Here is a 20,894-nt window from a genome sequence, read left to right as displayed (position 1 = left end):
CACTGCTGTCCAGAGAGGGGGCCCCATCTTCCATTAAAAGATACGGAAAATTAAAAAAAAAAAAAAATATATATATATATGGAAAATCCAAGCTTAGGCTCGGTGGCTTTGAGCTTCAGAAGTATCCCGGGCAGGGGCACAGGAAAAGCCACGGTGGACAAGGTCAGAGGTCAGAGTAGCCGTCCAGGACGGTGGCCGGGTCCCTTCGGTTTGGTGGTTGTCGCTGATGGCCCTGCATGCCTGGGCGAGCTAGTGCTTCCTTCCCTCGCCTGGGAGCACGGAGTCTGTTGAGGGAGAGGCCGGGACTCCCGCTGCTGTGGTACCAGCGGAGCAGACCCCAGCAGGTGACAGAGGCAGGCTGCATGGGAGGGCCCCGGAGGGGGCATTCGTTTCCATCGGGAGGACCAGCAGAGGCCTCCTGCAGCAGGTGGCCCGGGGGTTAAGCCAGAAAGGTAGATCGGCTTGTAACTACCCGAAGCAAGGGCCCCGAGGCACCGTGCACGGAAGGCACAGCTCCAGCAGAGGTGGCCAGGACGAGAGAAGCCAGGAATGACGCGCCTCTGCCCTGCGTCGGGGGTGGGAGGAGGGCCAGCGTCCACGGCTGCTCCTGCCGCTGGCTGAGCGGGCCTACCCCGGGGTATTGGAGCATCCAGGTCCCTGAAGAGTACACTGTGTGCCTCCCCCTGGAGCACCTGCACCCTCTCCTGCAGACCCCGCACCTCAGACACATGCAGGATATAGCGCCCATCACACTCTCCAACCCAGAGGGCCCGCCCATCCCCTGGAGAGCCCCTCACCCCTGGGTGTGGTTCGTGGCCGGGGCGGGGCGGGGGTACTGGTGCCACCTTCTAGCACATGGAACCTCTCTGGTCCCCTGCACCTGCTCAGGCTCCCCTCCTCTCCTGAGCAGGACAGATGTCCGCCCTTGAAACTCCGTTAACCACCTTTTGCTATTCTGCAAATTGTGTCCGAGAAGCAGCAGCGTGGACAAATCTGAACGTTAGATGAGTGGGGTTTGGAGCGGCTGGAACTTCCCCCTTTTGGCTCGAGTGGGCATGGTTCGCGTTTGCACCTTGAGAACACAGCGCCCTGGGTGCCTTGGCGGGCACCGTGGGGCCGGGCTTGTAGGGCCGGGCTTGTAGGGCGAGGCGCTGTGCCCTCTTGTGGCCACGCCGGGAAGCAGCGCCCCAAGGCTCAGCCCCGGGCACCCCTCGGTGGGTGGGTGCCCTGGGGGCTAGACCAGAGAGAAATGCCGCTTTGACACCTGCACCTGTGTCACACCCCGACCCCACACCTCCCAGCTTCGCCCCTACTCTGTGCACCTGGCCCCGACCCTCTCCCAGCCTTACCCCTGCTCCATCCCCAGGTTGGTCCGGGAGGTGACAGGGGTGAACGTGAACATGCGCGTGGGAATTCACAGCGGGCGAGTACACTGCGGTGTCCTTGGTCTCAGGAAGTGGCAGTTCGACGTCTGGTCTAATGACGTCACGCTGGCCAACCATATGGAAGCTGGAGGCAAGGCTGGGTGAGTGAGGGCCCCACTCTGCTGCGGGGCGTGGGGCTGGGGTGGGCACGACGGGCAGACTTGCAGCTCCGGGGCGGCCGAATTTGAGTAGAAAGTCCTCTCCTTGGCCAACCACTTGCCCCACACCGTGGCAAGCTGTAGGGAGCATCCTCTCAACCTTTTCCCCAGACTTCACCTAGAAGGTTCTTGCACAAAAAAGGGCGGCTTGTGGTGGGATAAGGTGGGGTCGAGTTCTGGGGGAGGGAGGAGCCATGGGTATTTCCCAGGCAGCCAGGACCCAAAGGAAGGTGGGACCTGAGCTGGCCTGGATGACGGGGCAGGATCCGCACAGGTGAGGGAGGTGGTGGAGGTGGGGAGAGGGCCTGGCCGAGGGACCAGGGCGAGGGAAGCACAGTATTTCCAAGGAATGGAAGTAGAGCACTTGGCCTCGTAGGGACGGGTGGGGAAGCAGTGCCTGTAGTAAAGGGGCACCGTGCCAGGCTAGGGGATCTGAACTCAGTCCTGCATCAGCCGGAGCCCGAGCCACAGCTGGGCTGAGCGGGTTCGCAAAGTTGGGAAGACTGAGGCTGTGTCCTCCTGACGGGCTCGTGATGATGAGAGCCTGATGTGCTGCGGTGCGGCCAGGGTGGCGGTGAGCTCGGGAGGGGCCCACCCGAGGCGCCCTGGTGGCAGTGGGGGGATACGGCCCGTTGAGACCTAGGTCTGGGCCTCGGTTGGGGTTGGCAGTTGAGCCAGAGTTCGGGGCTCGAGGTGTGGCTCTGCAGGGGACTGGGGTTGTCAAGTCTTGTCCTCTGCTCTCCTCTCCCTGCGTCCCTCCCCCTGCAGGCGCATCCACATCACCAAGGCCACACTCAGCTACCTGAACGGTGACTACGAGGTGGAGCCAGGCTGCGGGGGCGAGCGCAACGCCTACCTCAAGGAGCACAGTATCGAGACCTTCCTCATCCTGCGCTGCACCCAGAAGCGGGTCCGGCGGGGTGGGGGGGGCCCAAGGGCCCGGGGGGGGCCGGATAGCCCGGGGTGGTGGGGGGCCTCGGCAGGGCCTTAGTCTTCCCGGGAAGGAATGTTTCTTGGCATCCGCTTCCTTCTCGTCTCCGTGTCTCCTTGAGTCAAGTGGTGGATCCCTCGTGCCGCTGCGGCTCCTGCATCCCGGGAAGCACATCGAGTGCTTGCACCCCGGAGGGCTTGCAAAGGCTGACGGCAGACGGGGATCCTTTCATTTTCCCACCGTTGCAGAAATGCAACAGGCCTGAAATCAGTTAGCAGCGGCACAGCGGCAGGCCAGGGCATGGGAATGGAACAGCCAGGAGATCTGTCCCCGGCCACTGTCTGTGCATTTGTTTCACGTCCGCCCCGCTCCTGGTCTGTTGCCTGAACCAGGCGGACATCGGGCCTGTCTCTGTCTCTCCGTCTCTCACCTGTCTCTGCCAGTCCCTACAGACGTTCGGGTCTCCGGAGGACCTCCGTCCTTTCCCTTTCTCCTCCCTCCCTTTGTCCCAGCCCACACTCGCCCAAATATAAAACTGAATTATTAGCAGGCTTTGGCGTTCTATTTTTAATAGTGTCATGTTCCATGTTCTTAATTTTTAAAGCGAATGAAGAGAACATTTTCTATTTCTCCCTAGATTAAAATGCCTTTTACTGACGAAGCTTTCCGTTGCGTTGACCTGTTGGTCAGCGACCTTTGCTAGAGAAAAGCTTCCCTCTTTCTTTCCTGAGAAGTTAGACCGAAGATAAAATTAAGCAGAGAGAGAAAAGTCCGGAGAAAGTCTTGGGTGACAGCAAAGGTAGATTTGGGGGCTCCTTGGGGCGGGTGTCCACCCTGGCAAGGACGTCACGGGGCACCCCATGTGACACAGCAGCACACGAGCTGTGTCGGGCCCCCACGGACCACAAACAGGGATGGTGGAGGATTTAGGCGCTCCGGCAAGAGCACCTAGTGGCTTATTTGACACATTTTTGAACACTTGCTTGCTCTTTTACAAGAGTATGGGTGACCTGACCTCCTTCCAGGCCCCCCTCCCACGCTCTCTCCTCTGCCAACGTAGCAAGGTCTTCAGCACCCCCTTCCTGCCCCACCCAGGCCAAGTGCTCACCTTTTACCCTACGTTCTCTGGGTCGTGTTCTTCCAACTTGAAAGGTGGTCCAGCAAGGACAAAACAGACAGAGAGTGACACCTCATACCCTCTCCCCCCACCTAGAGCAGTGTCAGCTGAAGCAAGCTGCGTCCCCTCCCCCCTGCGGCCCTGATCCAACAGGCTCCATCCCAGGCTCAGAGAGAGAGCTGAGAGGAAGGCCAGCTCAGGTCTCCCCAGGGCCTCTCCAGCCTTCCACCTGGAGCCCGTTAGATGGATGGACAGACAGATATTATGGTTGGCACGCAGGAAGCCAGCTGAGGGAGGCCCTGCTTTGTGTATTTGTATAATGTATGTTGTTCTTTGCATCTCAAGGGACCCAAGTTTCTAGAACCTTCAGGGCAGCAGGGCCTACCCTATGGCTCTCTCTGGAAGAACAAGTCTGTCTGGGATAAGTTGAGTGGAGATTGCAATCCCTGGTTTCCTTTCCCGCCTTTACCCCGAGGCACCTTGGACATCCCTGCCCACCCCTGAGGATTCTGTGCCGATGACAGTTGCCAAAGACCAGCCTCCCGCCTAGGCCAGCCAGGACTAGCGTTGGGGAGAGTGAAGGGATTTAGGATGCTCTCTGCAGTGAGCTCTAGGCTCCAGGCTGTGCACAGAAGAGAAGGGTACCTGCCTCAACCCACCCCTGCACGGCCAGGCCCCTGGGAGGAATGAGAAGCCCCCCCACCTGGGCTCCTCTGGTAGGCTCTGCCCATAGGCTGATGCATCTGGTTTTTCTCCCAGAAAGAAGAAAAGGCCATGATCGCCAAGATGAATCGCCAGAGAACCAACTCCATTGGGCACAACCCGCCCCACTGGGGGGCCGAACGTCCCTTCTACAACCACCTAGGAGGCAACCAGGTGTCCAAGGAGATGAAGCGCATGGTAAGTAGCAGGTGGGGCAGCGTTGCAGGCAGTACTGTCCAGGGCTGGGGTCTTCCGTGGCTGTGAGGGCCGGGCCAGGCCCCTTGGGTTGCCCGACAGACTCTGGAGAGCCACCGAAGCAACTTAGGACGAGGAGCCGGAGAGCCTGACTTCTGACCCTGCGCCCTCTCCACGAGTCCTAGAGGCTGCAGGCAGACCCCGAGTCCAGCCCAAACCTCCAGTAATCCCTCGGCACTGTCGGGTCGGGCACCAGCTCATTGGACGCCCTTCCGGCACCTTCTGCCTCTCCCAGGCAGCTGAAACACATCATTTGGCTCAGAAACCGTGTCAGTACTTTTTGGCAAGTGCCAGCTGACGGTCCCCTTTGCCCTCTGCTGAGAAGCGCCCCTGCTGAGTGCGGGTTTCCAGTGGAGCATGCAGGCTGGAGGAGCAATGGCCATAGTAGGGGGGCTGCCTCCATCTCAAGGGACCTGTCTGCCTTGGGGGACAGACATCCCCAGCCATCCCTGTGTGCACCAGGGGCGGCCTAATCCAGGGTGCACTGCCCGGGTTCTGTCAATGATAGAATGAATTCATAGGGTGGGAGGAAGAGGAAGAGGGGTGATGGAGGTCAGGGTAGAGCAGCAGCAATGTTTCCTTTCTTTTCTTTTTTTAAATCTTGGAGCTTGGTTTGTTAAATCCAAGCACACTCCTCAGCTCCAGGGCAGCCTGGTTCCCAGGCAGGAGTCGCCCACCCTGAGAGGGGAATGGGTGAGGCCGGAGGGTATGGGGAGCTCTGAGTGTGTGTGTGTGTGTGTGTGTGTGTGTGTGTGTGTGTTTGAGGCCACTTTGTCCCTCAGACCCAGAGTACAGGAATAAGATGCTGGCACTAGGATCCCCAATTTGGGGTCTGTGGGTTGGACCAGGCTTTAGCTACAGCAGCAGGGACTACAGATAAATTTGTGAAAATCCAGCCGAGTCAGCAGACTGAGCCAGGGACAGGCTGGGGACCCGGCCACTCTGCTCCTTGCTAGCTGGCAGATAACAGATGACAAAGGTCTAAGGAAACCATATAGGATCCAACAAGGAATGGAGTCAAGACCTCTATTTTAATTTTTGACAGTAAAGAAGCAACTCCTAGGACACCGAGCTTATGAGGGAGCGGGCGGGGGGAGTCTTCCTTCAGGGCTTTGCACTTGGACTTCCACAGGTCTCCGGCCACCAGTCCCCCTCCTTTGGGTGCCCTCCCCAAAGCAAAACGCCGGGGGGACCCTTTCTGTTCTCACCCCAGCGCTTTCATAATCTCCCGTGGACTCTGTATGCATGTGACCAGGACTGAGTGGGGGTCCGCGCAGAGAGAGGGGGACCAGGGTGCAAAGAGGAAGGCGCTCACCCAAGTGGGAGGGAAGAGGGAAGAAGACAGGAGGGAGACGACGGAGGAGAGCAGGAGACTATGGGAGTGAGGAGAGGAAGAAGAGCCACAAGCAGGCAGGGGAGGTACCTTCCTGATGGGCTCTCCTTATTTAAAATTGCCGGAAAGCTTTTTTTCTTTGGTGATACTTGGTTTAAGTGGAGTCTTTAGTTATTTCAGAGTCTCAAAGGAGACAGTTTGGAGTGTAAGCACTGGTCTTAGCAGATGCATTAATCATTGTTAGGACCAGGAATTAGCAGAAGGGCTGTCTCGGGGGGAGACTGGCTACAGGGCTTCTCCGTGGTGTTGGCTGCCTCGCCAGCAGGAAGGGCCGGGAAGGCATGTGGAAAAGCAGGGTTGGGGACACTTCTGCAGCAGCCTTTGGGAGAAGAGAGTCCCCGTCCCTCATCCTGGCTGAGCAGAGTGACCAGGAGCCAGCGTCAAGGACGGCGCCCCCAGAGTGCCTAGGCTGCGGACGGGGTGGTTCTGCAGCTGCCAGGCGGAGCATTGGCATCTGGGGCTAAACTTGCCTGAAATCTTTGAGAAAGATGCACAAAAGAAGAGCTTCTACCCTGACTTCCACTGACGATGGGGGTGGGAGAGGAGATTAGGCGGTGGCTGGGAGCACCAAGAAAGTTCCTGACTTGGAGGCAGTGGTTTTACTTCTTTACATCTTTTTCCAACTTTGACTCTGTTTTTAAAATGTAGCGACGAGCTGCTCTGGTTTTGTGCTTAGGCACGTCTGTCATAAGGTCCCTAAGGGTACCGATTACTAAGAAGGCTGACAGGAAGGGCAGACAGGGGCCTCTGCTCATCTAACCAGGGGGGCTCTGCGTTCCGTGCAGCAGCAGCAGGCTGAGCCGGTGCTCAGGGAGGACAGGAAGCTGGCCAGGGCGGGCGTGCAAAGCGGAGCCAGCACCTCACGTGGATGCACGGAGCGGCCATGGGCTCTGCTCCTGCTTTTAGGTCCGAGGGACAGGAGTTGGGAACCAAACAGAACCCGCTCAGCTGAGCTGTTTCCCAGAAGTGCCGTGGTACAGGTAGCAGGAGCCTGTCCGAGGATCCTCCTCGCTGGGCTGAGGACATTTGTCCTAGAACTAGTAAGCGGGTCGGGGAACTTGAACCTGGTTTGCTGGACTGTCCTTTTTTTTTTTTTTTTTTTAAGATTTTATTTATTTATTTATTTATTTATTTATTTATTTATTTATTTGAGATCATGAACAGGGGGAGGGGCAGAGGGAGAAGGAGAAACAGTGTTCGCTGAGCAGGGAGCCCAACGCGGGGCTCGATTCCAGGCCCCTGGGATCGCGACCTGAGCCGAAGGCAGACGCTTAACCGACTGAGCACCCCCGCAGTGGCCCTGGCCCATGTTCCTAATGACCATTTGCCATGGTTTATCTGCCAACACCCCAAACCAATGCTGAGCTCCGCACACTATCACGGCACCCTGAGCAGAACCTTTGCCCAACCAGCCCCAGCAGGCGACCAAAGGGGCACAGGAGAAAGTCAGAAACAGGTTTGTCGCAAACGTGTCAGGTCTAATTCCGAGCTGCAGAGACCAGCATAAGCATAATACGGCTCGGTTGTCCTCAGTCCCAGAGTAAGATCATCGCTGCCCCTGTGACAGAATCCAGCGCCGGCGCCGCACCGTGGTCTGCGGAGGGCTGGCCCGGCCGGGCTCCCTGCTGCCCCCTTAAGCTCGTGCCCCCAGGGATCCGGGGAGCACCCAGCATGGGCCTGCCCCCACGCGGAGCACTCACCTGAGTAACACCAACCTCTCCAGCCTGGGGCTGGGAAGGTGTCGTGGGCCAGGTCTCGCAGCCTGGACAGAGGGCCTGATGATTCTCAGGGGACAGGAAGAAGGGTCCACTTGTCCAGGGAGACAACCGCCAGGCAGCCTGGGAGTAGCTCAGAGTCCACATCCACTTGGATGTGCCCCTGGAGGCTGCCGAGGCCCCTGGAAGCCCACACCTGGTGCGGCGTGGACACTGCTGTCTCAGCACCTGGCAGCTCTGGCTCATAAAGACCAGCGTAAATCCTGCTTCGTTGCATTTTCACGCCACGTCTGCAGGGAGCATCGAGAGGGGTGTGTTCGCTGGGGATTCAGGTTCTCCTGGCATTTGCTGACCTCCACGATTGCCCAGCAGCAGCGTCCTCCGCACGGGGCCACAGGCGATCGCAAGTCACCTTCTGTCCTTGCCCTGGCAACCTGAGCCTTACCTGGAACTGTCCCGGGGCTGTCGCCACCCCCTTCCCCTTCCAGGGGACCCACCCTGAGACCCGTTTTGTAGGCTTCATAGATTAGCTGTAAATAGGCTTTGGGTTTGCCGACCAACACGGGACCTTCACGCTCAGCCCTGGGTGTGCGAGCAGTCGTCAAACCCGTGGCGAGCAGCTTTCTCACCTCCTGGGTCCCCACCCAACTCTGGCCTTGTTCTCAGGTGCCAGGAGACCTGTGGCAGGTCACCGGAGCTTAACTTCTCTCAAGCTCAAAACTCGTGGACTGCCGGGAGATTTCATGTGCTCAGGGTGTGTGTTTGGGGGGGGCGGGGGGCAGGTGTGCACACATGTGAGGATTGAGCACCTTGTGGTTTCTCATTTCAAGGTATTTCAAGGCAGGACTGAGAGGGACCTACCAAGCCCAGGGTCCAGGAGGAAAGGGGGGTATTGGGGAATTGGGTGTGGGGACAGGAGGAGCTTAGACACATGGGTTTTGCCAGTGGCGACAGGAAATGGCAGTGTGGCCCCGCGTCTAGCACAGAGCGTGTCCCGTAGGAAGAGCCCGGCCGCGCCGCAGAAGGAAGGAGGGGAGAAGTCCTGAGCGACAGGCCTCCCGCAGCGCCCGCTCCTTGGGGCCTGCCTCCCTGGAAGCGTCGCTTCTCCGTCCCCTCCGTTCTCATACTTCTGCCCTTCTCTCCATCCCTCTCTTTCAGGGCTTCGAAGACCCCAAGGACAAGTGAGTAACGTGCACTTCTTTATCCCTGCTGCCTCGGCCTGAGGGGGAGCCCCACATCTGCCCCAGAGCTCCGCGCTGCGTGGGCCCCGGGCCGAGAGGCTGGGTCTCGGTGCCACCCATCTGTCCTCCCCCGCAAACACATTGCGCCCACGTGCCTGCAGCTCTCAGGAAAGTGCAGACCTTGCACGTCGTTGGTCGCTGGCCCCCGGCCGCATCCCAGGGCCCCAAGGGACTGTCCTCTTTCTCCTCTACTTCCCAGTTCTTGGGGGCTGACCCCACTGAACACTGGGCGTTGCCTTGAGGAATGGGGCTTTGAGACCAGCACCCTGATGGTGAAACCTGCTTCCCGGAGGGTGCCCCGAGCCGGGTGAAAGCACTGGGGTGGCCTCTGCGACAGCGGTCCTGGCCTTCCTTTCGGGACGATGGTACAGCTGGAGAGCGAGGAGCAGAGGCTGTTACCTGTGGGGAAAGCAATTAAGCCTTCGACCTTAAGGCTTCGCTGTTCTACTGTAACGATCCATCGGTAGAGTCAGAAGAGCTATTGTCAGGAGGCCCTTCAGCCAGCGGGTCAGACAGGGCCGGTTTTCCGTGCACGTGCGCAGCTGAGAGCGGGGGACGTGGGCTCCTGGCCGTCCGGGTCCCAGTCCCAGGGCCACCCCTTACCCCTCTTATTAGGCCCTTTCTGCCCAGCCCGGTGCAGGGGCCAGGTGGGTGCTCTAGCGGCGTCCCCCTGGTGGCAGCCTCTCTTGCTCCCCAGGAACGCCCAGGAAAGTGCGAACCCTGAGGATGAAGTGGATGAATTTCTGGGCCGCGCCATTGACGCCAGGAGCATCGACAGGCTGCGGTCGGAGCACGTCCGCAAGTTCCTCCTGACCTTCAGGGAGCCTGACTTAGAAAAGAAGGTACAGCACCCTGGGCGGGAGGGAGGCCCTGGGCACAGCCAGCCCCGGGAGGAGGGCAGGGCACCAGTCGGCTCCCCGCCTGTCCCCGTCACCCCAGAAACGGCCCTCCCTGGTCAGGGTCGCCTGCTCGATGCCGCACTGCCCAGGAGATGGAGACTTTAGGGAGACGTCCATGGTCGGAAGGGAGGAGTCCTAATGTCCCCCGCGCCTCTGTGTCCTTATCCGGACAACGGGGCTGTTTAACCTACCGTGTCCACAGGGTCATAGGGAGGGTTAAACCATCCACGGATATAAAACCCCGAACACCGTATCCGTGAATGGCAGTTGCTAGTTGTATTATTTTTGTTACTCTTGTCAACATCCTCACCGGTGGACACGCACTGTCTCGGCAGGGGCAGTCGGGCCTCTCTGTCCCATCTCAAGTTGTGACTGAGAGGTTGGGCGACTTGCTGTAGGCCACCAGGGAAGTAGTGACAGAGCCGGGGCCGGACCACAGTGCAGGGTGTGAGGCCCCCGCCCCCCACACCGTGGTTCCCCGGGGTTGGGTTAACGTGGGCTCACGTGAACTGGCGCCCTGTGTGAGAGACGGACCAGCCAGGCCAGCACCGTTCCAGCGGTAAATGGCACTGAGCTGCGGAGCACCCCCTCTGGTGACTTGGTGCCAGCGAGACCTCTGGGGGCACAGCCTGTTGGGTGCCTGGTCCTCGGAGATGAGCTCTGTGATTTGGGGTGCGTGTCCTGTCGGCCTCGAAGCAGCGGCTGCGTAGGCCCTGTTCCCGCGGCCTTGCAAGGACGGCGTAGACCATGCCCGGGTCCTAGCGTGTAGGTGGTGCTGGGTGATTGAGCCAGGATCGTTGTGAACGACTCTCCTGGTGACCCGACCTGCAGAAAGTTTCTGGTTTGACACAATTCAGCTGCCCTCCCCGCAGGTACCACGTTGTGGTGCTTTGGGCTGGTTTCCTGAGCACCGAGGCTAGCGCTGGTTGCTCTGGGTGTCACAGGTCTTGGGAGTGGGCTGGCCCCGTGTGTCTGGGGTAGAGCAGGGCTGGAGCAGATGGGGCCGGGCGCCTCCCCCCCCCCTCACCCTGCGCCCTCCTCTCAGTACTCCAAGCAGGTGGATGACCGATTCGGTGCCTACGTGGCATGTGCCTCGCTTGTCTTCCTCTTCATCTGCTTTGTCCAGATCACCATCGTACCCCAGTGAGTACCGTCCCTCTGGCTGCGGGGCTCTAGGGGTGGGAGCGGAGGGCGTGTAGGAGAGCAGAGGTGGGAGTCCGACTTGCTCAATCAAGGAGAGGTGTCCCCACGTGTCCTCGGTGGGACCGGGAAGCCGCAAGTGTGACTTACTGTGGTTGACTCCGCGGTGCCCGGGAGGTGATGTGCTCCCTCCAGGATGGGAAACCTCTGCGGCCACTGCCTCGCTGCCCGAGCGGCTCCTCAGCTCTTGACCGTCTCTCCCCATTGCAACCCACACCGCTGTGGCCCTTAGATCAGCCCCAGGGTTCACCACGTTTGCTTCCGTGTGACCTTTGGCTCTTGCAAAATCATCAACACATCTTCAAAAGATAAAGGTTTTCCCCAACTCTGGGTATTTCAAAGAATGGATTTCTGGTTCTGAAGGCTTTTCTCAACGCTTCCAGGGACCGGCCGTGTCCCTGGGAGAGGCCTGTGGCTTCCGAGGGGACCATTCTGAAGTGGAGAGTGGGTTTTCGGAAATGAGTCACACCTAGACAAGAAAGATGATTGCTTGTGTTATTTTGTTATGTGTGTGTGTGTGTGTGTATTCATTTGTATGTGTGCATGTGCACGTATATATGCATTTGTTACTTTTTTTTTGCATTTGTTACTTTTTATCATGCAGTATTTCAAACACACAGAAAAGCAATTAATATAATCACCATCTCCTAGATGTAACTATCGCTGATGTTTTACAACAGTTTCATCTTTATTTTTCTGACTACTTAAATCTTAGACAAAAGGACGTTTTTCCCCCTGAAAACTCTCAATATCGATATACCCACGTGGGGGGCGTTTTCCTTCTAAACCACAATGCCTTATACCCCGAACAAAATTAATACCCGGTCTCTGCAATCCTGTAACACCAAGTCCGTGGTCACGTTTCTAAAATTGTCTCCAGATGTCACTTCGTAGCCAGGATCCACTCAAGATCCATTGGCTGCGTTTGGTTATGTCTCCTAAGTCCCGCTGAATCTAGAAGAGCACCCTGACCCCAACACCTTCTACTTTTCATCCTGAGATAATTGTAGACTTACAGAAAAGGGGCAGAAGTACTACAGAGGGTTTTTGTGCATCTTCCACCCAGTTCTCCGTAGCGTTGGCCACTTACGTAACTGCGGCACGTGGGTGGAAACCAGGAGATCAACACAGGAGCGGTGCCATGAACCAACTTACCGCCATCTCATTCCATCAGTGTTGCCCCCAGTGGCCTTCCTGTGTCCCAGGAGCCAGTCTAGGATCCCACATTGCATTTAGCTGTTCTTTCTCCGTGGTCCCGTCTCGTCTGTGACATTCCCTCAGCCTTTCCTTGTCTCTTGTGGCCTTGGCACTTCGGATGAGTACTGGCCAGTCAATTTGGAGAATGTCTCCATTGGGTTTATCTGATGTTTTCCTCTTAATGAGACTGAGGTTGCACAGTTTTGCCAGGAATCCCGCAGAAGGGATGTGTCCTTCTTAGTGCCTGTTGTCGGGAGGTATGTGATGCCTGTACATCGTAACACTCAGAGCCTTTGATTTTTTAACAACGCGCCGTTGCGGCGATGGCCATCCCGGTTGTGCCCACTGTGACTCCGGCAGGACACCGCAGGGCCCAGCGCCCGGCTCCACTCTGCTTGTGCAGCTAACGCCCGTTGCCTCCCACACCGAGGGGGTGCAGAGCTGGTGGGGCTGTGGGTGACACGGGACCCTGTTTTTTTAAATTTAAGTGGGGCTCCAGGTCTAGATGAGCGACCCATTTTTTCTGTCCCATCGCTGCTCTTGGCAGTCCAGTAGCTTGGGTGCAGATAACCCCACCGGTGCGCCGCTCTCCGTTCCTGCAGCGTGGCCTGTGGCTCGTGGCTCCTGGGCCGGCTTTTCCTCGGTCCCTGCTCTGCGTGCGGCGGCTCCCTTCCCCCTGGCCACGGCTCCGAGCTGCTAAGGGCATTGGCGGGAGGCCGCCTCCAGCAGTCCTCTCTCTACAGAAGCATTAAAGGCTGCTTTAAAGGTCTCTTTCCCTCTGAAGAGAGTTCTCTACCCTTGTTCTATTGGTTTAAGGCCCCGAAGCGCTGGCTTGCGGGGAGCCTGGAACAAAGCCGCGCTCTGAAGCCTCTCTGGAGGTATTCACCTGCCTCCTCAAGTCCTCCGCTGGCCTCTAACCTGCTAACGACCCTGGCACCCCCAGGCCACTCTGGCTCCCTGAAAGGGGCAAGGCCTCCCGTAGGATGGGGCGTGCCTTAGCCAGCCCCCGCCCCAGGAGGGCCAGTGGGCCGTTTGGGTGGAAAGCCACCGGCCGCTCTGATGTCTGAGGATTCTGGCCCGAGCTGAACGAGCTGAACATGAAGATCACCTGTGATCTCCTCCCCAAGCAGGGACAGGGGAGTGCCTTGCATTTTCTTGTTGGATCGGCAGGCTGAGGAGGACTCGTCGTGAGGCCTGGCAGGGGACGGGGTTTAGGGACTGTGCCCTCCAAAGGGATACATCACTGCTGTTCCTCAGTGTCTGGTTGGGCTGCTGACAAATGCATTTTATTTTATTTTTATTTTTTAAAGATTTTTAAAATTTATTTATTCATGAGAGACACAGAGAGGGAGAGAGAGGCAGAGACGCAGGCAGAGGGAGAAGCAGGCTCCACGCAGGGAGCCCGACGCAGGACTCGATCCCGGGTCTCTAGGATCAGGCCCTGGGCTGAAAGCGGCGCTAAACCGCTGAGCTGCCCGGGCTGCCCGACAAATGCATTTTAAAAATGATGGCCTTCTGTCCCGTTTTCAGCCCTCACAGTCACTTACCTAGCCGCGAGTAACTCCGGGGAGGGAATAACCAGGTGGCTTTTACAGTAGCTCCTCCCAGCTAAAGGAGTGCGTCTCTGGGTAGCTGGGAACGAGGCAAAAACTCAAGCTGGTGACCCTTGCTTCTCCATTCGGGGCTCTGCGGGCTCCACTCCCCACAGGGAGGTACAGGGAGGAGGCAAGGACGGGAGCCAGACCATCATGTGGGCGGGCGGGTGGGGGGAGGTCCCCAAATCCATCCATAAGGCTGTGTAAGCCCTTGTCAGTGCGTCAGGGGCTCGAACAGACTGGGCAGTGGGCTCAGGGGAAATGGAGCAACTTCTCTTTCCTTCCAGAGGCTTTCAGAGCCCCAGAATCCCCCAGCTCCTCTCTTTTTCCAGCTCCGTGTTCATGTTGAGTTTCTACTTGACCTGTTTCCTGCTGCTGACGTTGGTGGTATTTGTGTCCGTGATCTATTCCTGCGTGAAGGTGAGTCTCGCTCGCACCTGAGCCCGCGGTCACCTTCTTCTCTTCCCCTCCCAGCCCAACGGTAGGCGCTCCTCCGGGAGCCCAGGAATCCCACATGGGATCGGGGTGCCGTGAGGCTGGGGCATCACCCTTGATTGGCGTGAGCAGCAAGTGAGACTGCAGGATGGGCTTTGCCAGCGGAGGCTTGCTGGTATGGGCTATTGTAGTCTGCCTTTGCGAATCTTGGCGACGAGAAGGTAGTGTCACTGCCTCCTGTCTCTGCCCCCTTGGTGTCAGGTGGGATGAAGGAAGGGCACCTAGCATAAAGCCGAACGGGGAGCAGTGGTCAGGAAACATGTGCTGAAAGCGTGAGAATGGAAGAGACCTCGCTCGGCAACCCCTTCAATGTCCCCATGCTCCTGGAATGGGCCCAGGAGGGGACCATAGGGATGATGGCTTTTGAGCACCCGTCATATAGATGAGGAGAGTGGCTCAGAGTAGTTCAGGGCTTCAGTCAGGGCCACATGGGGCATGAGACCCTGTTCTGTGTTTTTCTCCCATACCTCCTCTTAGGTGTGCTGTGGGGACCAGGCCACAAGCCATTCTGGTCTGTGACGGAAGTCACTCAGGTTCCTCTTTGCCTTGTCCACCAAGCCTTTCCCTCATTTCCTTCTGTGGTGGTTTAAGGCTTCCCTGACAGACCAGCCCTGGTCCCAGAGAGCACTCTGTCCCCAGGCAGGTACAAGCCCCTCCAGCTTCTGCTGTAACCATTTCTCTGTTCGTCCCTGATGCTCACTTGGAGCCAAGTCCCAGCAAGGGTGGGGGACAGGCTCCACCATCATTCCCTACATATAGTGCAGTGGGCACCATGTTCTCCTTCCAGAGGGACTGGACCTTTGTCACCTCCAGAGTCCCCTTTCTCTTTCCAGCCTCCAAGTAAGGTATTTCATGAGACTGTTATTGTTTAATTACCTAATGGCCGAGGTCTTGGTGGACAAACTGTCAGAACAGGGAGGCCCTCCTGGGAATCCTCTGGAGGGCCGGTGCAGAAGGGGACATCCATGGGGGGACCAGGGGCATTTGGCAAGTGGAGCTACGTGCGTGGCCTGTTACTTTGCTGCACCATGGGATTTAACCCTGGTTCCCGGCCTCTCCACCAGCTCCGTCCTCAAGGCTCTGTGTTCAGTCGCAGCCTGCCTTCTGGTCTTGCCCTTGTCATGCCACTCCCCCAGCCTGCTTTCTTCCCCCACAGGGGGCAGTTCTACTTTCTTCATCTTATGGCTATAAAAGCACATGGTACACTCATGACAGGTGCAAACAACCCAAATATCTGTCAACAGATAAAGAAACAAGAATAGTATATGGTATAGATAATGCTGGAATATTACCTACCCACAGAGGGCAATGATGTTCTGACACATGCCTACAACATGGATGAGCCTTGGGAGCATGCTTAGTGAAAAGGGCCAGACCAGAAGGACATAGATCGTATGATTCCACTTACAGAGTATCTGGAATAAGCAAATGTATAGAGACAAAAAGTAGACTAAGTGGTTCTGGAGTTGGCAGGGGAAGGAGTGGAGAGTTCTGGCTTCGTGGGCACGGAGCGTACAGGAGTGGTGGAAAGGTTTTGGAACTAGAGCATTTTGGGAATGGAGTGGTGACGGTTGCTTAACATTATGCATATAATTCATGCCCCTAAGTTGGACACTTACAAATGGTAAAAAATGGTAACTTTACAGTACATGTGTTTTACCGCAATAAAAGAGGTCACGACAACCAGGAAAAAAAAAAAAAAAGATACACCATAGCTAAAAGTAAACATTCTTTCGTGAACTTCCAGAAGAATCTTTTCTCTTTTTAAGTCCTAAATTGAGGCAAAGTCATTGTTTGAGGTACTTGACTAGCTTATTCCAGTTAGGATCAAAGCCATACGGAGTCTACAAGTCTAACACGAGAACCTGGATTTCTCTCTTTCCTGTGAGCTGCCTCAGCAAACCTGAGCGACCCCGACTTCCTCTGGTTTGCGTTCCCCGATGGGCACACGTATCTGGTGGTAGGGGAGGAGGAGGAGAGGGAGGAAGTTTCATTTCCCCACCTGAACTGGCCATTTTGAGTTCATACTTTAAAAAAAAAAAAAAGATTTTATTTATTAATTCATGAGAGACACAGAGGGAGCGAGGCAGAGACCCAGGCAGAGGGAGAAGCAGGCTCCATGCAGGGAACCCGACGCGGGACTCGATCCCGGGTCTCCAGGATCATGCCCTGGGCCACCGGGGCTGCCCTTGAGTTCATACTTTGATCCAGTGAATTCCTCTTTGCTGCCGTTGAAGATTATTTATGGAAATCATCCTGCTCGTGTTTCATTGACTCTATTTTGTCATCAGTGTCACACGCAGCTTATTCTCAATCCCTTTATCCAGCCCAGCGATTTTTCTGACGGTTCTGAGGAGGCCACGGTCCCCTGGGCGCGGCCGCTCCCGTCCTGCAGGGCGGAGCTTCCATATACAGTTGCACTAGGGGAACCGTCCTGGCCTGGCCGGCTTTGCACGCACGTGGGGCAGCTGCCGTCGGGGCCGGGAGCCCAGGAGCCTCGGACGCCCGCCCTGAGCTCCTGGCGGCGGCCTCCCCCGCTCTGGCGCGCCGGCTTCTCTGCAGCTCTCCGCTTTCTGGGACTGGACCCCCCAGGAGCCGTTCCTAGTGCGAACTCTCCCTCCCCCGTCGTGTTGCGGGTGAGCCGTCTGCACGCTGAGATGCGGAAGGGCCGGGCCTCCCCGTCCCCGCAGCGGCCTGTCCCGGCCCTGCAAATTGATTTTATCACCTTTTCAAAGGTATTGCCACGGGCTGACGCCACTGAAATTTTCTTGTCGTCCTGCTTTCCCTTTGAAGACATTTGCCCTTCGCCGGCGCCCAGACCTCTCTTCCTTCCACGGTTTTCCAGCAGCCACGGCCGGTGGCTCTCAGAGGAGCTACGGCAGCTCCGGAGTGACCCGCGGCCGGGCCCGGCGGCTCTGAGGCTCGGGTCTTCCTCACACTCCGTTTGCTTCCCCATGTGCCCCAGACAACTGGACCAACCTGCTCAAGTGTCCATATTTTACCCTGTTTGAAGAGACAAATGTGAAGACAGTGTCGCCTGGATTTGTCAGAATCAGCTTAGTCGTCTTAGCTGAGTGTCAGGGAACAGCGAGCGGCCTGGGTCCCCGCCTTGGGAAGGTTCTCGAAAGCTTGCTACTGAGTGCTCCGATGGCCGTGGCGTCGCGGCCTGTTTGAGCTTCTTGTGACACAGTGAGGCCCAGGTCACACACACCCCCCGAGATGGCGCCCCGGTCTCCGGGCCTCACTGCTTCAGGGCCTTGCTGTCTCTGGGATGCTTTGCCCTCAGGATCATCCCTCGAGTGGTTCCGAATGACCAGTCCAAATGACGTGCAGCTGCACGTCCCTCCTCCCTTCCCTCAGCACCCATGCTGCCTGGGGCCCCAGAGCTGCTTGTCTTAGGGAAACCCATGCTGAGGGGACCCTGGGGGGCTCAGGGGTTGAGCAACTGCCTTCAGCTGAGGTCATGACCCCGGGATCCTGGGATCGAGTCCCGCCTCGGGCTCCCTGCATGGAGCCTGCTTCTCCCTCTGCCTGTGTCTCTGCCTCTCTCTATGTGTCTCTCATGAATAAATACATAAAATCTTTAAAAAAAAAAAAAAGAAGGAAAGAAAGGGAAGAAGGAAGAGAAAGAGAAAGAAGAAAGAAAGAAAAAGAAGGAAAGAAAAAGAAAGAAGAAAACAGAAAGGAAAGAAAGAAAGAGAAAAAAGAAAGAGAAAGAAGAAAGAAAGAAAGAAAGAAAGAAAGAAAGAAAGAAAGAAAGAAAGAAAGAAAAGAAAAAAAAAGAAAAGAAAAGAAAAAAAAGAAAAGAAAAGAAAAACCCACACTGAACCCCTCCTGGCCATCACGTAGGGTCCACAGACTCAGTCTCACATTGGAAATGGCGAAGCGGTGAGGTTGGAATCCCTTATGATAACCGAGCGAGGCTGGCCAGCCTCCGTTGATTACCCCCGGGGATGGTGAGCTCGCTCGCGTCCCCGGAGTACAGCGCCTCCCCCCTGCAGGCGCCCCTGACGGTCCTTCAGCCTCCCTGTGGCTTCTGCCCTCCGGCCGTGAGGCAGCCGGGCCTACTTCTGACAGTGCCAGCGTTTTCGCTCCCACCACCCAAACGGGTAGAGGAGGTTGGCTCCCTCCTTTCCCCACATCCTGGCCTGGACCCTTTACTGCATCTCGGGGGCTGGGAGCAGACAGGCACAGAGGACGTACCTGGTGCACAGTTCTTGGCGTGTGTGTGTGTGTGCGCGCGTGTGCGGGAGCGTGTGCACAGGTACATACATGCGTGCGTCTAAACCTCCATCCTCCCGGCGGCTGGCTCCCTCTCAGCTCGCCTCCCACGGGCTTCCGGCTGCCTGGGCTCCTGGGAGCTGCCACCAGAGCCGCTTCTAGGCTCTGCGCGCCCCGAGACGTCCCCAGAAGCCTCCTGTCCCTCCCTGCAGCCTCCACGGCTTCGCCAAGCCCCCCCACTTTGCCGACTCTCCTTTCCACCGCCCCGGCCTCACTGCTCCCCAGGTTCGGAAGCGGGGTCTTACTACACAGCAGTCCGCCGTCGGTGTCTTCTCTCCTGTGATGAGCCCAGAGCCCCCACACTCACCTTCCGCCTGCATGTGGGGTTCACGCTGTCAGGGAGACGGTGTGTTGGGGCCCGACTCGTGTTCCTTTGGGGACAGACGACTCTCCGTTCCGGGGGGCACAGCTCAGGTCCCTGCGGGGTCTCGAGTCCGGCAGTCGAGGGTCGGGCCCCGGCTGTGCCATTGAGCTGTGCTTCCTCCGCCTCTAAGGTGAGGTTATTACAGGTTATCCCATCCGTCTTGCAGGGGAGGTTAGGCAGCTTTCCCGAAGCCTCGGAGCTGGGAAGTGCTATAGTTGGGGCTGAAACCCCAGTGAGTGGCTCAGGGGTTTGGCACCTGCCTTTGGCCCGGGGCCTGATCCTGGAGACCCAGGATCGAGTCCCGCGTCGGACTCCCTGCAGGGAGCCTGCTTCTCCCTCTGCCTGTGTCTCTGCCTCTCTCTCTCGGTCTCTCATGGATAAATAAATAGAATCTTTAAAAAAAAAAAAAAAAAAAGACCCCAGTGGTTCTTGACTCCAGAGCCCATGATCCTCCTTCTCAAAGACACTGCCTTTGTTAATATGTCCATTTGACCCCAGGGAGGGCAGTGGTGTGGAGCTTGGTCAGTTCTGCCTGCCTTGGTTGGCCTCTCAGGTTTTCCTATCTTTAAAAAATTTTTGAAAAGCAGTAGCCTTTTAAAATTAGTTTCTTGTCAAAAAGACTCTTTTCTTTAGATTTTTTTCTCATCAGATTTTTTTTTTTTTTTAAGATTTTACTTATTATAGAGAAAGAGCATGAGAGAGAGAGAGGGCACAAGCGGGGCAGGAGACACAGGGAGCGGGAGAAGCAGACTCCCCGTTGAGCGGGGAGCCCGATGCAGGGCTTGATCCCAGGACCCCGGGGTAATGACCTGAGCCGAAGGCAGACACTTAACCGACTGAGCCACTCCGGCGATCCCTCTCTCATCAGATTTCAACGCTTTTTTTTTTTTCATCTCAGCAACACCCTGACCCCACATCACAGACAGGGAACCAGGGCCCCAGGCTGATCATTGATTTGCCTGGAGGCTCTCAGAGAGGCCAGGATCAGAACTGTCCTTCACCTCAGTCGTGATTTATTAATTATGTCCCCACTCCTGTTTTTCATGTTGCATTGATTTGAATTAATGAGACTGGGAATGCACTGGTTTGGAATTTATTTTTTAAAAATCAATTCTTTTTCTGAGCTGTAATTGTGAGTGAGCAGCCCTGGAATAATTGGTTTGCACGGGCACAATTATCCTGCTGTAAAAAAATGGTCTCCAGGATCTGTTTGTAGCTGTGGAGCGTCCCTGTGAGAAGATCCATCCCAGGTGAAGGGTTTTACCATCCACGCTGGGATTGGTAAAGACGGGATTTAGGGAAAACATGCAGATGAACTTTTTGATTAAGGAGATGAGATACCCTATAAACTGATTCCAGAGCAGGATGTCAGAGCTTCTGGAGATTTCAAAACAGCAATTCCTGGGTTCCTGCCTGAGGTTTTAAAGTCAAGAGCAGGTCTTTTTAAAGGATGACAAGAGAAATCGTCTCGTGGCAAGCTAGTGCATTAGGTTAAAAATAGAGCTACCCTACGGCCCAGCAATTGCACTGCTAGGTGTTTATCCAAAGGCTACAAGTACAGGGATTCAGAAGGGCACATGCACCCCAATGTTTATAGCAGCAATGTCCACAATAGCCAAGATATGGAAAGAGCTCAGATGTCCATCGACTGATGAATGGATGAAGAAGATGTGGTTTATATATTTTATATATATATATATATATATATATATATATATATATATATGGGGATATTACTCAGCCATCAGAAAGAATGAAATCTCGCCATTTGCAATGATGTGGATAGAGCTAGAGGGTATTATGCTAAGCGAAACAAGTCAGAGAAAAGACAAATACCATATGATTTCATTCATGTGTGGAATTTAAGAAACAAAACAGATGAATATAGGGGAAGGGAAGGAAAAATAAAATGAAAATTGAGAGGGAG

At 56.3% G+C, this 20,894-nt stretch overlaps 1 protein-coding gene across 9 annotated transcripts in view; it reads left to right on the top strand.

Moving 5' to 3' along the window:
* The window catches only part of ADCY5 (adenylate cyclase 5), a 145,743-nt gene that overhangs the window by 105,063 nt on the left and 19,786 nt on the right, over positions 1-20,894 (top strand). For 7 of the 9 annotated variants that reach the window (XR_004811530.2, XM_035709871.2, XM_025475052.3 and 4 more), the window contains exons 6-12: positions 1,367-1,525; positions 2,351-2,492; positions 4,390-4,530; positions 8,854-8,876; positions 9,634-9,778; positions 10,881-10,978; positions 14,160-14,247. Coding sequence is in view for 8 of the 9 variants with exons in the window: in XM_035709871.2 (XP_035565764.2) it covers positions 1,367-1,525; positions 2,351-2,492; positions 4,390-4,530; positions 8,854-8,876; positions 9,634-9,778; positions 10,881-10,978; positions 14,160-14,247 (796 nt within the window). In the remaining variant the exon portion in view is untranslated. The remainder of the gene's footprint in view (positions 1-1,366; positions 1,526-2,350; positions 2,493-4,389; positions 4,531-8,853; positions 8,877-9,633; positions 9,779-10,880; positions 10,979-14,159; positions 14,248-20,894) is intronic. The other 2 variants (XM_049105398.1, XM_035709873.2) reach the window with 1 other exon arrangement.

The sequence above is a fragment of the Canis lupus genome, chromosome 33 (assembly GCF_003254725.2).
Source record: "Canis lupus dingo isolate Sandy chromosome 33, ASM325472v2, whole genome shotgun sequence".
Taxonomy (NCBI): Eukaryota; Metazoa; Chordata; class Mammalia; order Carnivora; family Canidae; genus Canis; species Canis lupus.
Note: the sequence above shows the minus strand (reverse complement) of the source record. Positions and strands in the feature narration are given on the sequence as shown.